General features: G+C 40.9%; 1 protein-coding gene across 9 annotated transcripts in view; it reads left to right on the forward strand.

Annotated features, from left to right (window-relative positions):
- The window catches only part of ANO6 (anoctamin 6), a 203,784-nt gene that overhangs the window by 67,419 nt on the left and 115,769 nt on the right, over positions 1–20,596 (forward strand). For 7 of the 9 annotated variants that reach the window (XM_059081599.2, XM_059081597.2, XM_059081595.2 and 4 more), the window contains one exon: positions 12,176–12,255. In XM_059081599.2, coding sequence (XP_058937582.1) covers positions 12,176–12,255 — 80 coding nt within the window. Of the gene's footprint in view, positions 1–6,785; positions 6,893–12,175; positions 12,256–20,596 lie in introns of all 9 variants that reach the window. The other 2 variants (XM_067009134.1, XM_067009136.1) reach the window with 1 other exon arrangement.

Below are 20,596 nucleotides of genomic sequence, written 5' to 3' on the forward strand. Positions count from 1 at the left end.
CTGTGTATATATGACAAGCTGCTGTAATAGAGTTTTCCTGTAATTGTGTGCTAAATACATTCTTAGTAGTTAAACTTTCACGAATCCTTACTCACAACTCAAAAATCCAAAACGTGCTAGAAAAAATTTTTTTTTGTAATTCTTATTACAAAATGGGACAGATCTGATGAAAAACACATGACCTCAACCAACATGAGACTACTTATATTTTTTATTCATCCCACTTAGCGTGTTCACATTTTTGGCTGCAAAACATGACCATGGTTGAGTAAGAGGTACTGTCCCAGACCCCACTGAGGGTGCATAGTAATATACAATATATACAGATAAGAATTATTTTCTTTTTGAATCCTGAAAATTTCTGAATTCTGAAACACAAACATTTTGGCATCAAAGGTTTTGGATAAGGGAATGTGGACGTATAGTGTTTTTTTCCTTGTATTTCTATGTTCCCATCCCTCCTAGGCTTTAAAAACTGATTGTGAAATCAGGCCTACTCTGGCCTTGAGTTTAAAGACAATAGAAATTTAAGTGTGGTGTCTTCTTTCATCCCCTGGTCATGTATAATCACTATAATCTGGAAACTGACAGATCAGTGACTAGGACCAAGTTTCAGCTGAGCCATAGCCAACTTCAAACTCAGGGTGGTGTTCCACTGGGAACTCTGGGGTTCTTAAGAGACTTGAACCAATTGGACTGCTGAGTGATAGTGATAGCGTTGCAAGATGTTGTTGGAGTATACTTCTATAATTAATACCATTCATCCTTTATAGAACATCAACTCTCTTAGCCAAGTTTTTAAAAAACAATACCAAATTGGTAAAATTGAATAAAAATTAGTCTTCAGGTTTTTTTTTTTGGTTTTTTTTTTTGTTTTTTTGCGGTACGCGGGCCTCTCACTGTTGTGGCCTCTCCCATTGTGGAGCACAGGCTCCGGACGTGCAGACTCAGCGGCCATGGCTCACGGGCCCAGCCGCTCTGCGGCATGTGGGATGTGGGATCTTCCCGGACCGGGGAACGAACCTGCGTCCCCTGAATCGGCAGGCGGACTCTCAACCATTGCGCCACCAGGGAAGCCCCTAGTCTTCAGTTTTAAGATTGATTATTGTTTATGTTATTAAATCTAAAATTTTAAAAATATGTTTGTTAAAATGGTAAGGTTGAAATTGAAAAAGCTGACTCAAATTCATGTGGAATTGCAGGGGGCCCCAAATAGCCAAAACAATTTTGAAAAAGAACAAAATTGGAGGATTTACATTTACTGATTTCAAAACTTACCAGAGAGCTAATACAGTAAATCAAAAGTGTGTGATACTAGCTCATGGATAAACATATAGACCAACAGAATAGAACTGAGAGTTCAGAAACTGGCCAGAAATGGCCAATTGATTTTTGAAAAAGGTGCCAAGTACACTCAATGTGGAAAGAAGAGGCTTTTTTAACAAATGTTGTTTTGACGGCTGGATTTCCGTATGCCAAAGAATGCAGTTGGACCCCAACCTCACATCACATATAAAAGTTAACTCAAAATGGATCAAAAACCTACATATGAGAGCCAAAACCATAAAACTGTTAGGAGAACATAGAGGTAAACCTTTATGACCTTGCATTTGGCAGTGGATTCTTAGATATAACACCAAAAGTATGGACAACAAAAACAAAATAGTTAAATTGGACTTTATCAAAATAAAAACTTTAGTGCAACAAAGGATATTATCAAGAAAGTGAAAAGAATAACAGTGGGAGAAACATTAGGAAATAGTGTCTGATAAGGCTTTAATATCCAGAATAATAAAGAACTCCTACAACTCAACAAAAAGACAAACGATACAGGTAAAAAATGAGCAAAGGACTTGAGTAGACCTTTCTCCAAAGAAGATCTGCAAATGGTCGGTAGCACATGCTCAACATCATTTGTCATTAGGGAGATGCAAATCAAGACCACAACATCATTTCACACCTACTAGGATGGCTAGAATTTTTAAAAAACAGAAAATTACAAGCACTGGCGAAGATATGGAGAAATTGACACACTCATACATTGCCGATGGGAGTGTAAAATGGTGCAGCCACTGCGGAAAACAATTTGGTGGTTCCTCAGAAGGCTAAACATCAAAATCCTGAATGACTCAGCAATTCCACTACTAGGTATATACACAGAAGCATTGAAAACAGTGACTCTAAAACAGTTTTGTATACACCATTGTTCACTGCAGTATTATTCACAATAGCCAAAAGGTAGAAACAATCCAAGTGTTCATCAACAGAGGAATGGATAAACAAAATGTGGTATATCCATACAGTGGAGTGTTATTCAGCCAGAAAAAGGAATGAAGTTCTGATACACAATACAACATGGATGAACCTTGACATCGTTATGCCAAGTGAAGCAAAAGGACAAGTAGTATGTGACTCCATTTATATGAAATATCTAGAATAGGCAAATTCATAGAGACCGAAAGTAGATTAGAGGTTACTATGAACTAGCAGGAGGAGCCAATGAGGAGTTATTGCTTAATGGTTACAGAGTCTCTGGGGTGATTAAAAAAAAATTTTTTTGGAAACAGTGGTTATGGTTGTACAACATTGTGAACAGAATTAATGCCAACAAATTGTACACTTAAGAATGATTTAAATGGCAACTTTTATGATTTATATATGTTACTATAATAAAAACTTTTTTAGATGAAAAGGAACTAATGAATTCAGTTAGAATCTGGTAGGTTTGTGATATATATTGTGCTTTTCTATAAAAGTATTAGCTAATGTGGTTGGTATATGAGAGTGAATAATGTGAGTTCAGAAAGAGGTATGTTTAACTTCCAGGGATATTTTTGGAGCTGAATTATTGAGGGAAGTTTGTGGGAATAGGGAAAGGCTAATAAGAGGAAAACAGCACTAAATGTCACTGGGAATGTAACAAGATGGAGAAAATTGTGTTTACTGAAGCTCTTCTTGGGGCTAGTATTGTTATTTGTGCATGGTAGAAATCCTTAGAGTTGCCACTTGGGGTAGGGCTGGGAGGGTGAGATGCCCAAGGGACTCACCAAACTGTCCGCCTTTCCTTCTGCTGTGAAGCCTTCGGTGCTGCAGGTAGGAAATATTCCTGCCTGATGCGTTGCTGGAGCAGTGGGCAGGGTGGAGGGGAAGCAGAGCCTCTCCTTTTTGTAAATATTGTCCAAACATTTGAAGACTGTGGTCTTGAAGGGACACTCTACTATTGGCCTGTTTTGTATGTGGATATATCCCAGTGTGGCCCAATGCAATATATTTCTGGAAATATAAAAACTCTCTTATTATTACCTAGGTAATTAAATTCATTCTGAGGAATTGAGCACTAGTAACTTTTCTAGAGTGACAAAGCATTTATAGTTCATTCCATCATTTATTCACTCACGTATGGAGCATCCATAATATGCTAGGTATTACTTCAGGTTCTGAGGAAACAGAATAGATTAAGACAGTGACTTGCCCTCTAGGAGCTCCGGGACCAAGTGGAGAAGAAAAGCAAGTCATGACCATACAGTGTGATAAAGGGGATGGACATGTATGTTTTTTTCCAGATTTTATCTTCTTGGAGGTGACCAGTTTGTGAGAGAGTAACTACTATGTGATTATTTGGGACTCTGTTCAATATAAGCTGCAAATTTATTTATAATAATCACTAAATTTTATTTCTCTCTTTTCCACACTCTAACCAGAAGACCAACTGAAAATACTATATTTTAATAACTGATAATGCAACAGTTCAGTGTTTGGACACCTTTCATAGTGACATGACAGGTTTTACTAGACCTGCAAAATGCTATAAGGATGTGAGGTTGAGGCAACTAACTTAACCTGGTATGTAAATGGTGACACTGAAAAAAAAATTTAAAGAAAGGGTAAAATGGTGGTGAGGGGAGGTGCATTCCAGATAGAATGTACTAAGGATAAGATTGAATATAAAAAGGGTAAAACTTGGGGACTGACCAAATATCAAGAGTGGGGGAAAGAGAAAAGTCAAAAATGGCCCCAGCTGTAATTTAGGCGGTTGAATCAATCAATGCTAATACATTAATCAAGAAGGCAGATACAACAGGGGGCGCACCTTTGAAACAAGGCAGTTTTTACCATAATGTAGGGAAAATATTTATATTCTAAATTACTTGAAGGGTACTACTGGGTCCTACTCATGAGTCCAAAAAAAAAAAAAGAAAGAAAATGTTCTTACCCTAACAAATTTGACATATTCATGAGTGGTTTTTTCCTTCTTCCCACTTTAGCTATTTTTTTCACTTCCAGAAATATGAGAGAGAGAGCACACTTCTGTATTTCTGAAGATGGGAAAAAGAACTCTAAAAGAAACCATCAAATTCAATTTGGAATTTGCATTTCCGGAATGATTAGAGGAGAATGCCACAGTTTAGTTTATATGTCAGTAGCAAGCTGTGGTAAGAGACTGATCCATCCAGATTCAGAAAAGTGAAGAAACATTTCCTGATTCACATTTCTTTTCATTGAAAGTAGTAGCCAGCAGTGCTTAGGCCACTGAGGTCATTCAAAAATATTTGCTGAATTAATGTTATCTTTTTCTATGTTTAAATTCATTTTCTTTTTTTTTTTTTTTAGCATCTTTACTGGAGTATAACTGTTTTACAATAGTGTGTTAGTTTTTCCTTTACAACAAAGTGAATCAGTTATACATATACATATGTTCCCATATCTCTTCCCTCTTGCATCACCCTCTCTCCCACCCTCCCTATTCATTTTCTTATAAAAGGAATGAATGGTAGGGATAGTCAAGGTAGAAAGTCAGAGGGAAAAATGGGTGCCTAACAAGCTAAAGGATGCCAAAATTTATTAAAGAATGAAGTTTTTTAAAAAAGTACCCAACAGTTATACAGTACTTAACAGTCTTCGCGTCACTTTTATGTATGTGTCAGTTAATTTATTCTCCACTTTCTGATGTAGGTATTATAACCCACATTTTAATGATGAGGAAACTGAGACTTAAGGTTGAGTGATGTGTCTGAAGCCACAGGGTTATACTGGGTAGAGGTCTTATGAATCAAGTCCACTGCCCTGGGTAGTAAAACACAGCCATCTTAATCTTGAAAGGAACTCTCCTGTCTTTGTGTTTTATATTTCATAATTAACTTTATTTTCATTAATAATGACTCTTTGGACCCATTTTAGAATCACATTTAATATTACAGGGCCTATAATCTTTAAGTTTACAGCCTTTGGATAATAGGGAAAATCGATTTCTCCCTTCCCATCACCAAACTACAGTGGATCCTGTAAAACCGAAGCCAGAGAAAGAGACACTGGAACCTGGAGACCAAATATGATATCATAGGATGATGCGACATGTGGGGTATAGGCTTAGCCTTAGGTGGTGTGGGGAGTGAGACTGGGCAGGCCCACATGATATCTGGAAATTACGGAGTGACAGGAAATGGTGGTCCAAGTGTGTGGTTGCTTTAAAAATAGTGGCTGGTGAGTGCTGATATTCAGGTTAAACATTAGATATATGCTGAGATCCAGTTTTCAGAGACTTCTAGTCCAGTGGGAGAAGAGAGGTATAGGTATAGGATGATTGGCAGATCACTAGACATCCTGCCCAGTCTGGATATGTGAACATATCTTCACTCCTAAGGCAATATGGGCTATTCTTTTAACACTTCTTTAATAGTACATTCACTAGATCATGGGATTCCTGAGGACAGTTTCTATACCCTCTTCATCTTGGTATATGTACTCATATCACCTAGCTCCATCTTTGGCATGTGAATATCTTTAGCCACTTGTCAGAATATTGTATTTGTTTGTTTATTTTGTGGAGCTTTTCCATTAATTCTTCTAATTGTGAGTACTATACCAATAAATTTCACTGTGTTTTTTTTTTCATTATTTGTTCTTCAAGATGTGTTAGTCTATTAATACTTTTCTGACTTATAGTGCTATTTTAATTCCTTACCAACTTATATTTAGCATCAGGGGACCCCTTGGAATTCTTTAGAGCAGCTTAGGAGACATTAGTGAATTCAAAAAGACGTCCAGTTTTGGAGTCAGACAGATTCAGATTGCCATTGTATCACTTCTAGTGGTTGACTTCAGGCAACTAATGATATCCAATTTTTCATCATCTGTGAAAACGAGGATACAAAGAAGATTAAGTAAGATCAGACCTTTAGAAGTGCCAGGCATGTTATAACACCCTCAGGAAATTTCTGTTTACATTTCTTCATGTCACGATATGATATGATTATGTTCTATGTACGTGAACTTAATGTATATTTAGATAGTGTTTTATTCTTTTTCAACATGATTTTGAATTGTCATTTGTATTCTTTGCACAACCTGTAAGATAACCAGGGAAAGTAATTTTATAACTAGTTTCAGATAAACTGAGAATAGGTCATTGCTCAGGATCATGCAACTAAGTTGCAGATCAACCCAATCAATCCCCTTAATCCATGCACTGTGCCTTTGCACCAGGCCATGGTCTGTTTTTACTTGCTGTCTCCCATATACTTGCTATGCCTCTGACCATTTCATTCACAACCAGTCACCATAAGGAAGAAGTTATTTGGACCCAATGACCTGCCATACTGATGCTGTAAGTTAGACATAGTGTGGATGCCTAATTCTGATTACTTTTATTGCTGGGCACTGCTTATCAGGCAGTCTTTGGGCCTTACCCATGACATTCCCGAGAGGTTATTTTGTGTTTTCTGATGGATAATAGATTATCTAAGTTATAAAATGTAGATAATGGCTCTTTTTATTGCCCATTTTAGGTAAATCTCAATCATCTTTGCTGTAGAAGTTATCTCTCCATTTTGCAGTTGGGATGATTTCCATTTCTAATTGATAGACAAGTAATCATGTGAACTGCAACTTTCTGGTGAGGTTTCTACTGTTCTCTTATTAACCCATTAATGTGACTGGACTTCTAGACATTTCTATTGAGGCCTTCATGTATGTCAGAACTAGTACCACCAATGACTTTATTCCTTTAATCTTACTATAGTAACTGCATTGATAAAGTTTTAAAAATATTTTTTCTATTTCTTTCATTTTAAACTAATTGTTATGTGATTGATTACTATTAAATTTAGGAAAAGTAAATAGTGAGTTTCTTTTGACCAAAGCCTCAGTTATTTGAGTTTTGTCTATAGTAAACCAGTTGATATATGTGTATACAGTGTTTTCTTTGGTATTCCTTCAATACTCCATTAGTCTGTCTAGCCTACCACTTACTAATTATCCTCAAAATAGGATTTATCATGTCTCAAATTCCTTTCCTCAAGGAGAGGGAACTTTGGTTCTTCTTGGTATTCCCAAGGCCTAAGAACACAATGACTGTGCAAAATATGTATAAACTAGGCAATGAATATTTGTTGAACCTGACTTCCAATTGAACTTTCACATTGCATCCCTACAAAATTATATCAACATGTCAGGACCAAAGATTTTTCATTGAATAAACAGTTTTCAGTTCTCTCAGCAGCTTTGTGATGAACAGATAACATAGAGGTACCCACATGCTTTTTATATTCCAAGTGCCAAAATTAAATGAGCTAATCATGGTGTCATTCAAGGTGGTACTTCTGTAGTATAAAGTGAGGTATTATGGCAATACTAAAAATGCATTTCAAAATATTACATTTTAAAATGACTTATATAAAGAAGAAAATTAAATGAACATTTTTGCCTTTTTAGAATCTTTCTCCTGATTCTGCAGCTATTTTAATAAAAAGCCCTCAAAGTGTCACCTAGATTTTGACTATTTTATTTTTGCTGAGAAATGAACTTTTTCAACTGTGTTAGATTACCAGAAATGAGAATATCAAACAGTAACTGGAGCCCCTCAGTAGGGAAGTATAATTATCATATTAGCATCATAAATCATTTGCTTCTCAGTACTGTATTAGGTAATGAGAGCAACAGCTGCAGCTTTGTTCTACCTGGATGAGGTTTCAATTAAGCCATTGCTGTTTTATTCACTCAAATTTACAGTTTCTACTTTGTGTTGACATTAACCAGTGAATCTGTTAGTTTCCATTACCAACAGAATAACTAAAATTATAAAATTATAAATAGTTCTGTGTTTTCTCTCACAAATCCTGTCAAGCTGCATAGATGCCTTTAATTTGATAGAACATCTGGGCAATACATCTTCTTTCTCCTCTGTGTTTAGGCAAAATTTGTACTTTCTTAAGCTTATCCTTTCATTGAAAAAATAAATAAAAATCAACAACAGCAGCTCTGTCCCATCTGTTGACCCCAGATACATAATAGGTAAATTGGGCATCTCTTTATAAAGGAATCCAGATAAGATGCAAAAGTCAAGTCACTCCATCAGATTTACAGTACTTGTTTAAAAAAATACCTGCAGTATTATGTTTCACTGACTTGCTAGTTCTGCCAGGAAAAAAAAGTGAATCATAAGTACCACAGATACAATTTCTTCAATATCTATCTTACTGCTATAAAAGGTCTTTTCTTCTTACTTGTAAACCAAGCCACAAAACACCAATTGAAAACCCACCCTCACAGCCACTAGTATAAACACATTTTAGCAAGTTTTAAAGGTGGCCTGCAAGAATGTAATTATCTTGGACAACTTGTTCTGATGTTGGAATAACCAGTTGATTCTAATTCCCTGAGTGTAACAGACTATGCAGTATTTGCTGAATGTAACAGACTGTGTAGTACTTGCTGTCGCCCCCTGGCCCCTGGAGTTCTTAGGGGCAAGCACCTTAATTTCGGCTCTGGTCACAGCTCTGAAAGCCATGGCTCACCTCATCTCTTTCCTGTTTCTGCTTTGGTTCACATTTAGGGGTCCTGTGATGAACTCAGTTTTCCAGAAGCATTAGAATCACTTGTCTGTGTTCTTTTCTACTGGCACTTTCTTGCAGTTCCTAGGCTTACCAGTGATATGAGTTTAGTGGGCAAGATTCTGAGTGAACCTAAAGTCTAGTCCAGATATTGGGATGTTTCTTAGTGATGTGCCAAACCTAAATAGCTGAGTCGTTGGCTGATAGTTTGGTTTTGTTAAACAATCACTTAGAGATCTCATAACTCTCACCTGTACATACCCAGCCTTCTTTTGGACCACTGAAGGGAATTTTTCTGGATTGATAGGAACCCAGTCTCTTCTTTCACGAAAACCTCTAATGGATTAAACAAAAATTAATATGCAATTAAAAAGTCACTACAAAGCTAACATCACACTTCATAAAATTAAAAGTAATTTACCATAACTTAATGCTTATTCTATACTCAGTCTACCTAGTTTTGATAAATACAAACAAACCTTCTATCCCTAGTTTTGATAAAAGCAAACCTGTATAGCTGGTTTGTTCAAGTTACGATCTAGCTGGGTACCACATATAGCTAATGGTTGTTGTGATATGTAATTAGAAATATATATTTGTTCTTCCTTGGTTCGTGTCACAGAGCTCCATTTTTTAAAATTTATTTATTTTTTAAATTATTACCATTTTTTGGCCGTACCTCGCAGCTTGTGGGGTTTTAGTTCTCCAAACAGGGATTGGAGCAGTGAGAGTGTGGAGCCTTAACCACTGGACCGCCAGGGAATTCCCACAGAGCTCCTTGTTTAAAACTCTTGGGATTTCCAAAGTGATGAGTGGGATGGATAAAGATGCCCTTTATTATGTTAATGAGGTGCTTGGACAGCCCCTAGGTAACCAAAGGAGGGGGGCTGGCTGCCCAGGGAACCCACCAAGTGATTATAGAGGGTAGAAATTTTCAGTCCCACCCCCCTGACCCCCGGGGTAGCGGAGAGGGGCAAATTGAATCAATTACCAATGGCCACTGGTCATCAATCAGTCATGCCTCTGTAATGAAGCCTCCATAAAAACCCAAAAGGACAGGGTTTGGAGAGCTTCACGTGGAGTTGTGGGGAGAGCAGGGCGCCTGGAGAGGGCATGGAAGCTCTGCACCTCTCCCCACACACCTTGCCTCTGTACCTCCTCATCTGGCTGTGCATCTGTATCCTTTATAACAGAGGACCCCAACCTTGTTGGCACCGGGGACCGGTTTCGTGGAAGACAGTTTTTCCACAGATGGGGGAGGGGCGGGGGATGATTCAAGGGCATTACATTTATTGTGCGCTTTATTTCTATTATTATTACATTGTAATATATAGTGGAATAATTATACAACTCTCCATAATGCAGACTCAGTGGGAGAGCCCTGAGTTTGTTTTCCTGCAACTAGATGGTCCCATCTGGGGGTGATGGGAGACAGTGACACCCAAAATGTGTTGCTTATATACAGTCTACTCCGTAAGATGCAGCTTAATCGTCACTTGCTACTCACTGATAGGGTTTTGATATGAGTCTGCAAGCAATTGACTTATGATGGTCTCTGTGCAGTCAGACCTCTCTGCTAATGATAATCTGTATTTGCAGCCGCTCCCCAGTGCTAGCATCACCGCCTCAGCTCCACCTCAGATCATCAGGCATTAGATTCTCACGAGGAGCGTGCAACCTAGACCCCTCGCGTGTGCAGTTCACGGTAGGGTTTGCACTCCTATGAGAATCTAATGCCGCTGCTGATCGGACAGGAGGCGGAGCCCAGGTGGTAATGTGAGCTGTAAATACAGTGGCTGTAAATACAGGTGAAGCTTGGCTGGCTCACCTGCCCACCACTCACCTCCTGCTGTGCAGCCGGGTTCCTAACAGGCCAGGCACCAGTACCAGTCTGTGGTCTGGGGGTTGGGGACCCCTGCTTTATAACATCCTTTATACTAACCTGGTAAATGTAATAAATGTTTCTCTGAGTTCTGTGAGCCACGCTAGCAAATTAATTGAGCCTGAGGAGAGGGTGGTGGGAACCTCCGATTTATAGGCAGTTAGTCAGAAGCACAGGTGACAACATAGACTTCCGATTGGCATCTGAAATGGGGGCAGTCTTGAGCCCATAAACTGTGGAATCTGATGCTACCTTCAGGTAGATCGTGTCAGAATTGAATTAATTGTTCAGTGGTGTGGGAAAAAACACACATTGGAGTTCTGTTCCGTAGGGCTCTTTAAATCTCTAACAGTCTATGTTTTTCATGTCATTGATTTGTTGAAGAGGCTGGACCTGTTGATAAATGAAAATATTTATTTAAATTTATTTAAATGCTTAATAATATTTGACTATTTATGTAAGTTTATTTAACTAAGAACATTTTTCTACATGGCCAAAATTACATGGTTATACTGATCGATATTAATATAACCCAGCACTTAATCAGTATTCAAATTTTTGCAATTTGTTTTTAAGTCTTTTACATCTGGATTGTTTAAACCAGGATCCAGCCCAGAACCACACACTGCAAATGGTTGTTTTGTTCTCTTAGTGTCTTTTAATCTGGAACAGTCCCTTTTATTCATATCAGGAATGTGTTTACAAGAGGAGACTAGTGTCTTGCAGAACAGCCCATCTTCTGGATTTGGCTCCTTTATCCCTCTAACACTGTGCTGTCCAGTGCAGTAACCACTAGTCCCATGATGTTATTGAGCTTTTGAAATGTGGCTAGTCCAAATTGAGATGTGTTGTGAGTATAAGAATTAATACCCCCCCAAATGTAAAATAGTTCACTAATAATTTTTTATATTGAATATACACATGTTGAAAGGATAATCTGGGTATATCAGGTTAAATAAATCTTACTACTAAAAATAATTTTACCTATTTCTCTTTCTTAATGTAGCTACTAGAATATTTTGTTTGGCTCCCAGTGTATTTCTGTTAGATAGTGCTAGTCAACAGATCTTAAAACAGAAAATTACTACCCTAAAATGACTCCACATCAGTTCCCTGACATGTGGAAGAAAATCAATAGGCTAAAGTGTTCCTGAGCTGGAATTTTATAACATTTAGTTGCCATGTCCTTCCATGTAGAAGCTAAGTGATTTTCCATGGTAGATCTAACCTTAGAGCATTTTAGGACCTAATATCCTGCAAGTGTGGCATTGTCCAGTAGATGAAATAGCTGCTGAAGATTTTGAGTGTCCTGATAGCCGAAAGCCTTAAATAATGTCAACCTGTGAGTGTGCCACAGACACTAAAAACAGTTAAGCCAATGCTGCTGACTTAAAAGCAAAAAAAAGTATGTGAGCCAACGAAAGTTCACGCTCATTTATTTATTCATTTTTTTGTTTCTTTTCAGTCTTGGAAAACCTTGAACAGACAATTGTCTCCGGTTTTGGATCACTGGAAAGTCAGCAGGATTTCCGAACCCCGGAGTTTGTGAGTACTACCACCCTATCTTAAATTTGTATCCGTTAGCTAGAGGTTTCTCACAAAGTGGAGAAGGAGGGTTTTTTGTTTTGTTTGTTTTTAAATGAGTTCTTGCCTTCAGTAGCTCTAGATCTGGCACAGGCTTCGCCGTTAGGACTCTGTGTGCAAAGCTCTCATCCTCTGGGGAGCAGGTTCCTGAACTACAGTGTCTTGGCATCATGCACTGTAAGCTCGCTCTTCACGCTGCTTGTAATAGCAAATGGGAACTTGTTCTGCAGTAAAATAGCACTGTGTGTCTGAAACTCCCCTTTTATTCATTGATACCCTTGCTACCAGATTCTGCTGTCAATAACTCTGGAAACCCCAGTCTTTACTGAGCACATCCAGGTACACTGACCAGTCCAATTCCTGTTTCATTCTGGAGCCTCAGTAACACAACCTATATGGATACATCTTGTAAGGCTAGGAATATTCTGTTGGTTGTTTCTGCTAAGAAGGGAACTAAGTGCTCTCACTAAATTAGATGCATTAAAGATTAGCCATGGTTCCTACCCTCAAGGAATTAAAAATCTTATTAGATGCTACTGTGATTTTATTAATGCCTTGTTTAAAGAAAATTAAGCACATAGGATGCCTGGTGGAGACTGTCCTTACTAAATAGATTTTATATTAGGCTTATTTGAAGAGGGTGATGGGAAGAAGTGCATCTCTAATTCCTATACCATGTTATTGCACCAGATGTGTAAGGAAAGCATGCCAGGATCCACCTAGATTTACTGATTTTTGCCCCCTGCTGCAAATGGCTTGTCTACCAACTTAGCAATGGAAAAATCATTTTTTAATTTTCTAAGTATGATGTATATTCGCCACTCCAGTAATTGAGAGAGCACAATTATATTATTGATAGCGACAAAAAAACAACACCTCATTATGTGCTTTCCCTCTTCTCACACACTCTTTATGGATTGTCCCCTCAATTCAGCCAAGAGTAAGGAAACTAGGCAGGTCTCTGGACTGAAAAGGTATCGCACATGAGACCGTATCCACAATGCCATTTTATTTCAAAGTGTGGGACTCCTGTGGTGTACTAGCAGATTGCCTACTGTGAAAATCACTTGGATGTAATGGAAAGACATATAGTATTCAATGACTTCCCTATTATATTCAATGAGATTTTCAGCAAAGCAAAATTGTGAATGCTCACCAATATTCCTGCGTCTTAAATTAACAGAGCAGTTTTGTGTTTTTTCTGACTTCTGCCGTTATAGCCCCAGAGTAGAATTGACACAGATATTTCACGTTTGAGTATGTTATTGGTGCAGACTCATGGAGCTGACCTTTTTCTGTTTTGTTATTTTCTAACTGCTTTTTTTTAAAAAAAAAATAGCTTTATTTATTTATTTTTATTTTGGCTGCATTGGGTCTTTGTTGCTGTGCGGGGGCTGCTCTTTGTTGTGGTGCGTGGGCTTCTCACTGTGGTGGCTTCTCTTGTTGCAGAGCAGGGCCTCTAGCTGCACGGGCTTCAGTAGTTGTTGTGGCACGCAGGCTCAGTAGTTGTGGCGCATGGGCTTAGTTGCTCCGCCGCATGTGGGATCTTCCCGGACCAGGGCTCGAACCCGTGTCCCCTGCACTCGCAGGTGGATTCTTAACCACCGTGCCACCAGGGAAGCCCCGATGCTGAAATTGTTAATCACAGTTTCCTTATTTGTGTGGTTGATATCAGATCTCTATATCCTGGCTATTATCTTTCTCTAATTGTGTGTTCATATCATATTCAGGGAGGAATCTGTGATTTTCTTGTGCTTTATAAATTTTCACACATCTGATGATCATTGCCTGCCACATTTTCGTGTAGCACATACATAGCTGCTTGCGTTTTCTCGTCAGCATCACTGTAGCCCATGTACTCACAGTTCCATAGTAAACATGTATTTCCCGAACTGTCTCCATGGTAAGCAAACAGGAGGTATAGAAGCCTCCTTGAGAATAGGGTACTCAGGGGACTCAGGTCTGATATTTAAGGGAAGCCTCTTTTGTAGGCAAAAAGTTACAGCATCGGTCAGAATGGGTGGCTGCAGTTGGGGAGGAGGCGGATTGGGCACATGCCAGGACAGAGTCAGCTAAGTTGATCCAAACCAAAATCTTCAATTAGAAACAGGGGCAACAGTACAAAACTGGGAGCAAAAAGAGCCCCCCAAAATAAAAAATAAAGTATGTATATGACCAAAAAAGAGCCCAAAGGCAAAGCGAAACTGGAAACAGAAAAGAGAGAGAAGAATAAAAGGAACTGGATAATCAGTCTTCTGTTCTCCGGGTGGCATTTCGGAAGGTCCAGCCGCAGTTTGCTGAGTTGAACTGAAATAAAGCAAGGCATAGACTATGTTTACTCAGGCCTTATCCTCAAATAGTTCAGATTTTAGAAAGATGAAGAGCCCAGTGTTTTTGTACAACAGAATGTATTTATATAGTTTGGCCAAGAGGGAGGACAAAATCCTTATCCTTATTAGTTTGTTTCCTTCAGAATTTGTTTTTCTATCGTTTGAAACAAGGCCTGAGAGCAGTGCTCGTTATAGCATGATAAGTACGTTAAAGGTTTCCTTCCCAGTTCAGGTGTGTAGTGTGACTAGTCAGACAAAAGTATTGCCGTGTGGTCTACATAAATCACGGGTAAAGAAATGCTGTTGTGAATCCCTCACGTGCCTGCAGACAGCGGCCACCTTGCAGGGCAGAGTTTGTCCCGTGATCACATGTTGCCCCTCCCCACCGTCTGCTCCGCTCTGTGGGCTGAAGTGGGTGAGTTTAGCCAAACCATGCTGACATGTTGAAAGGTGAATGAAGACGTGAACGTAGGTGCATGTGTTGTTGCCACCCCAAAGCTCATGAGGAGCTGGGAACATGTTGAAACTAGACATAGACCCACTGCGAGGTGAGGTGCACGTGTGGGTGAGCGTCAAGGTGAAAGGGACCTGGCTAAGGGCTGACCTGACAGAGAGACCCTTGATTATCTCACTATGGTGGGAAACCATCTCTGTCATGGTTCAGGTTTTTGTTTAAGCACAGTGAAAATCTGTTTTTATAACCTGCTTTGTTAACTTAATGTTTCACTCTGAATATTTTCCCATGCCCTTTTTTCCCCCAGTTTTATTGAGATATAATTGACAGGTAGCACAGTGTAAGTTTAAGGTGTACAGCACCGTGCCGGTTTTTCCCTCTGACATTGATATCGTCTCTGACATTTTCTGTTCCCTTGTGCCAGTGAACTGTAATTCATTACATTGGAATTTTCAAAGCAGTTAGTTCAAGAGGGAACTTGTCGAGGAAACGGTGGCATGGTCGGATGCTCTGGGACCATGTGATTGGTGACCGTCATTTTGGGACACGGACCCTGAAAGTAGATGGGGTGTGTGATGACAGGTATCAGACTCTGAGGACAGGGATTGACCAAAGTGAGGCCGGGGACGGAGTACCAGAGACCCAGATAAACTTGTAGGAGTTCAGACTAGAAGTAGAGACTGCAGCACTAGCCAAGCTACTGAGAACCAAGGATGGGGAGCCATCCACATGGTGCTGGAGCATCTAAAGGTGGTCCTGCAGAATGGCAGCACAGATGTAGGGCATCCCAGGCTCCCACTAGTGCTCCCAATCCCAGATGTAGTTAAGAGCAAAGGTGATCTAGACGTCACTGCAGGGGCCCAGCCGGCATGACTGCCCCAGCAGACCCCACGTTGATCCCAAGCCCCAGGGAGTAGAAGAAAACCTGGAGATTTGAGGGGTTAGTAGGGGGAAATGTTGGGTAGTGGTCAAGGCTCTTTCTAGAAACCCTGCTTCTGCTGGCACTGACCCAGGAATTCACATGTGTCTGATTGCCTGAGTATACATGGGGTGAAGGATGGGGTATGGGGAGGAACTCTGATCTAGCAATGCTGAATCTGCTTGCAGCAAGCTGGATAGAAACCAGGCTGCAGTCAACATGAGAACACGTGGAAGGAAAGAGAAGGCTAAGGAATTACATTTTATGATCTAAGTCTCGGTAATAATACCCTCCCTTTCGGCCTTTCCAGAGCTTGAGGTTTATTTAGGACTCCCTGAGCTTTTTAGAGGCAGGAGGATTCTTATAGCCTCTTGTCTCATGCCAGTTGATGATGTTTCCCTTTGTTCACCTTCTACCAAGTTTGGTGAAAGTAATAAGATAGAGTTTGGGCTGGCAAAAGAATAGTAGGATTACAACAGGGGGTAAACCAGGGAAGATGATGAGAAACCTCAGGATTTAGAAAAGGAAAAGAGACTCGGGAAGATGAGGATTAAAGTGGAGCAAATGTGTTCCCTTTGTTCAGCACTCGTGGTTATGCAGAGAGAAGGAGGTCGGAAGAGTTCTTATGCCATTTGGAATTTTGTGTAACTGGCTCCCTTTTTAGAGAGAAGATACTGCTTAATAGAGAATACAGTTGATTTCCTGAAATTCAAATTTGATTGTCTTTAACTAGATGAAAATAGATGTGACTTTGAAGAAAGAGTTAAAATCTTAATTCAGTCAACAAATATTTATTTGATGTCTACTATTTTAAGCACTGTAGCGGACAAACAGAAGACATCCCTGCACGTGTAGAGCTTACATTTTGGTAGGGGAGACATAAAACACAAAATAAATAAAACGCAACATGTCAGATGATGGTAAATCTTTCAGAGAAAAATAAAGGAAGGATTATATGGGTGTGTTGCAGAGGGAGTTGGTTACAGTTTTCAACAAGGTGTACAGGGCACATCTCACTGAGAAAGGTGATCAGTGGAAAGACCTGAAGCAGGGATGCTGGAGCAAACTCTTTGGAAAACTAGATGAAGAGCATTCCAGGCAGAGGGAGAACAACAGGAACAAAGGTCTTGAGGTGGGAGTTGGAGGAAGGTTTGGGGAAAGGAGGCCAATGTGACTGGAGTAGAATGAAGGGTGGTGAGAATAGTAGCCAGTGGGGACTTTATAGGCGATTGTAAACACTTTGGTTTTACTCTGAGTAAGTTGGGAAGTTATTGGAGGGTGTTGTCTGAAAAAAAATGCACAACCTAAAAGTTGAGAGTTACGTTTTATTTGGTGGACTTTCTTAGGACTTCACGCCTGGGATACAGCATCTCAAATAACTCTGAGAGACTGCTCCGAAGAAGCAAGGAGGGAAGCCAGGATATATAGAAGTTTTTGCAGCAAAAGACCAGGTAGTCAGAACATCGAAGGATTACTGTTAAGAAAAGAAAACCAGACATCTCAAGTTAAGGAATTTAGTACGTTGCTCTGTATGGGAAGATGCGAGAGTCTGGGCTCCCTGAAGTCACCCCTTTGATATGCACCTCAGCTATCTGGGGGCCAGTCTCCTCAGGTGCGTCGTATGGGGGTGGCTGCAGCGGCTGACTTCCAGATGAGCTTGGCCGTGGGCAGCCTGTTTGTTTCCATCCTGAGCTCCCTCAGCGCTCACCGTCCAGGCGGCTGCAATGTGAAGCAACAACCTTTGTTTACTGATATGGCAGGCAGTATTTGCGTTCTCAAGGGTAACCCTTGGGAAGAGAAACTGGGGGGTTTTGAGCAGAAGGCTGACTTTACCTGACCTCACCTAGTTTTAACAGGATCCCTTTGGCTCTTGTGAGAACCGTATGGTTGGAACACAGCAGAAGCAGGAAGGCCTATTGGGCTTTTCGGGAATCCAAGCGAGAGATGGTGGTGGCTTGGTCCTGAGTGTTCACTATGGCGGCAGTGAGAGATACTCAAATTCCCGGTATGTTTTGAAGGTAGAACCAACAGGATTTTTTGACAGACCAGACGTGAGGTGTGCGAGAAAGAGCAGTCAAGGAAGACTCCAAGATGTTTGACCTGGAAGACTATGGAAGGAACAGCTGGAAGGGAGAATATTCAGAGGACAATCAAAATAAGCTTGAGACATCCAGTCCAAGTTCAAGAGAAGGATCTAGCTAGAGATCTGGGGGTTGTCAGCACACGAACAGTATTTGAAGCTATGGGACTGGAGGAGAGCAGCAAGGGAGGGAGTGAGAGGAATCAGGAAGGAATCTTGGCCTGAGCCCTGGGGGGTTCAAGTGTTTACAGGTCAGGGAGAGAGGAGGAAGCATCAGCAGAGGAGCCAGTGAGGTGGCGAAAAACAAGGAGAGTACTGGAAGCCAAAGGAAGAAAGTATAAAGTAGGTAGGAATGCCCAAATGGTGCTGAGGAGGATGGGAGGTTGGGTTTAGCAATATGGCAGAGACCTTGACAAGAGAGGTCTCAGCTGAGTGCTGGGACCCAAAACCTCATGAGAGAGGATTCAAAATGGAATGGGAGAAGAGGAATTGGATACTGGCATTTAGATAACACTTTCAAAAATTCTTGCTGAACAAGAATACAGAGAAAGGGGGTATTATCTGCAAGGGCGTTAGGTTGAAAAGAGTTTTAAAGTGTCTCTAGTTAGTTTTAAGATGGCAGGAATGGCTGTTTGTAAAGTGATGGAAATAATCCAGTAGAGAGAGAAACTTTGAAAATGCAGGAGTGAGGGGGAAGAATTTCTGAAATGATGACCTTGAGAGGGCAGGAAGGGGATGGAATCTCCTCCTTGTGGGAGGAGAAGTGGGCATCCACCTAGAGCTTTAGAGACAGTTCATTCTTAGAAGTAGGAGGGAAGCCAGTGTATTAGGACCCAGGTGGAATTAGATCAGTAGATCTGCTAGTAGGAGCTTGTTGAAGTTTTTTCTTGACTGCTTCTCATTTATCAGTGAAATGGGAAACAAGCCATTAGCTAAGATTGAGGAAGGAAGAGAGATGAAGAGATCTGAAGAGAGAGAAGGTATGAGACAGTCATCTGAGAGTGAATGCACTGGGTAATGGAACATGATTGCCTGGCAGCCCTAAGAGCCCACTTGAGGTTAGTTGCTTTTCCCATTTAAGTCCAGCTTGGGGGAGTAGGTGTGGAGCAGGCAGAGTTTGATTTACCTGTTTGGGGGTTATTCCAGGTCAGTTCAGCAAAGCAAGACAAGGGTAAGAGAGTTGCAGGGTGTTTGCAAGAGTAGAGGACCCCAGACATGAGGAAGGTGGGGCAATAGGATCAAGAGATTTCTACCCTAGTGGGGTTTGGTAATTTTTGGAGTTTGAGGTATTGAAGAGCATGAGCTGGAAAAATAGAAGGTGGTAGTTGGAGAGTCAGATGTTTATAACTGAGGGAGGGGTCGTAAGTGGTACAGACCAGGTCTGGGCTATGAGCACTGGAATTCTGGGCTGATTTTCTGGGTGGATTTGCACAGACAGGGTGTAGGAAGGATTATATATGTGGATAAGGAAAGCCCCAAGGATTATATCAGGAGTAGTGTGTTGGAGAAGTAACAGTGAACCAAGGTTTACATCGCCAAGGAATAAGGGGCAGTGACTCAAGAATCAATAGATGGCTGCAGAAGGAGAACACCAGAGAGGTAGGAGGAAAATCTGGAGAGTGAGAGGATAGAAGCTGAGAAGCAGCCGAAGTAATGAGTAGTTTCAGGTGTTGCCTAGGGATCGTCATCTCAGGCTTTCTCAACCTCAGCACCACTGACATTTTGGCCTGGATTTCTCTTTGTTGTAGGAGGCTGTCCTGTGCATTGTAGGATATTTTGCAGCATCCCTGGCCTCTACCCATGCGATGCGAAGGGCCCTCTCCCCAGCTGTGATCACCAGATGTCTCCAGACATCACCAAAATTGTCCGCATTTGACAACCACTGAGTGAGATGAATAAAGAAAAGGCACTGAGGTCACTGGCGTCCTCTGAGAGGGCTGCTCCTCAGGAGTGCGGAGGATACTACGTTAATCCAGATTAGAGTGGATTATGGAATGAGAAGGAGAAAAGGAAGTAGAAAATACTGACCTCTCTATCAAGGAAGGAGTTTGAAGGGCTAGTGGATGCGAGAAAACTAGAGGAGAATATGAGGGCCAGGGATGATTACCTTCTGTCAAGTGGAGAGACTTGCACACATTTACATGTTGATAGGCAGGATCCATGTGAGAGGAACAGGTGACTCTAGAGCAGCGGTCCCCAACCTTTTCGGCCCCAGGGACCGGTTTCTTGGAAGCCCATTTTTCCAGGGACGGAGGGGGTGGGGGGCGATGGTTCAGGCGGTAACGTGAGCGACGGGGGGCGGCCCATGAAGCTTCCCTGGCTCACCCGCTGCTCACCTCCTGCTTTGCGGCCGCGGACTGGCACCGGTCCATGGCCCGGGGGTCGGGGACCCCTGCTGTAGAGGAGAGAGCTGCCTTGAAAAAGGCCATGGAATGGTTTGTAGATGTGGAGGAGTCCTCCTCGGGTAGGAGGAGCAGCGTCTCAGGCCGGCACAGGTGCGGAGGGCAGATGCTCTTGGT

This window comes from Kogia breviceps, chromosome 12 (assembly GCF_026419965.1).
Source record: "Kogia breviceps isolate mKogBre1 chromosome 12, mKogBre1 haplotype 1, whole genome shotgun sequence".
NCBI lineage: Eukaryota > Metazoa > Chordata > Mammalia > Artiodactyla > Physeteridae > Kogia > Kogia breviceps.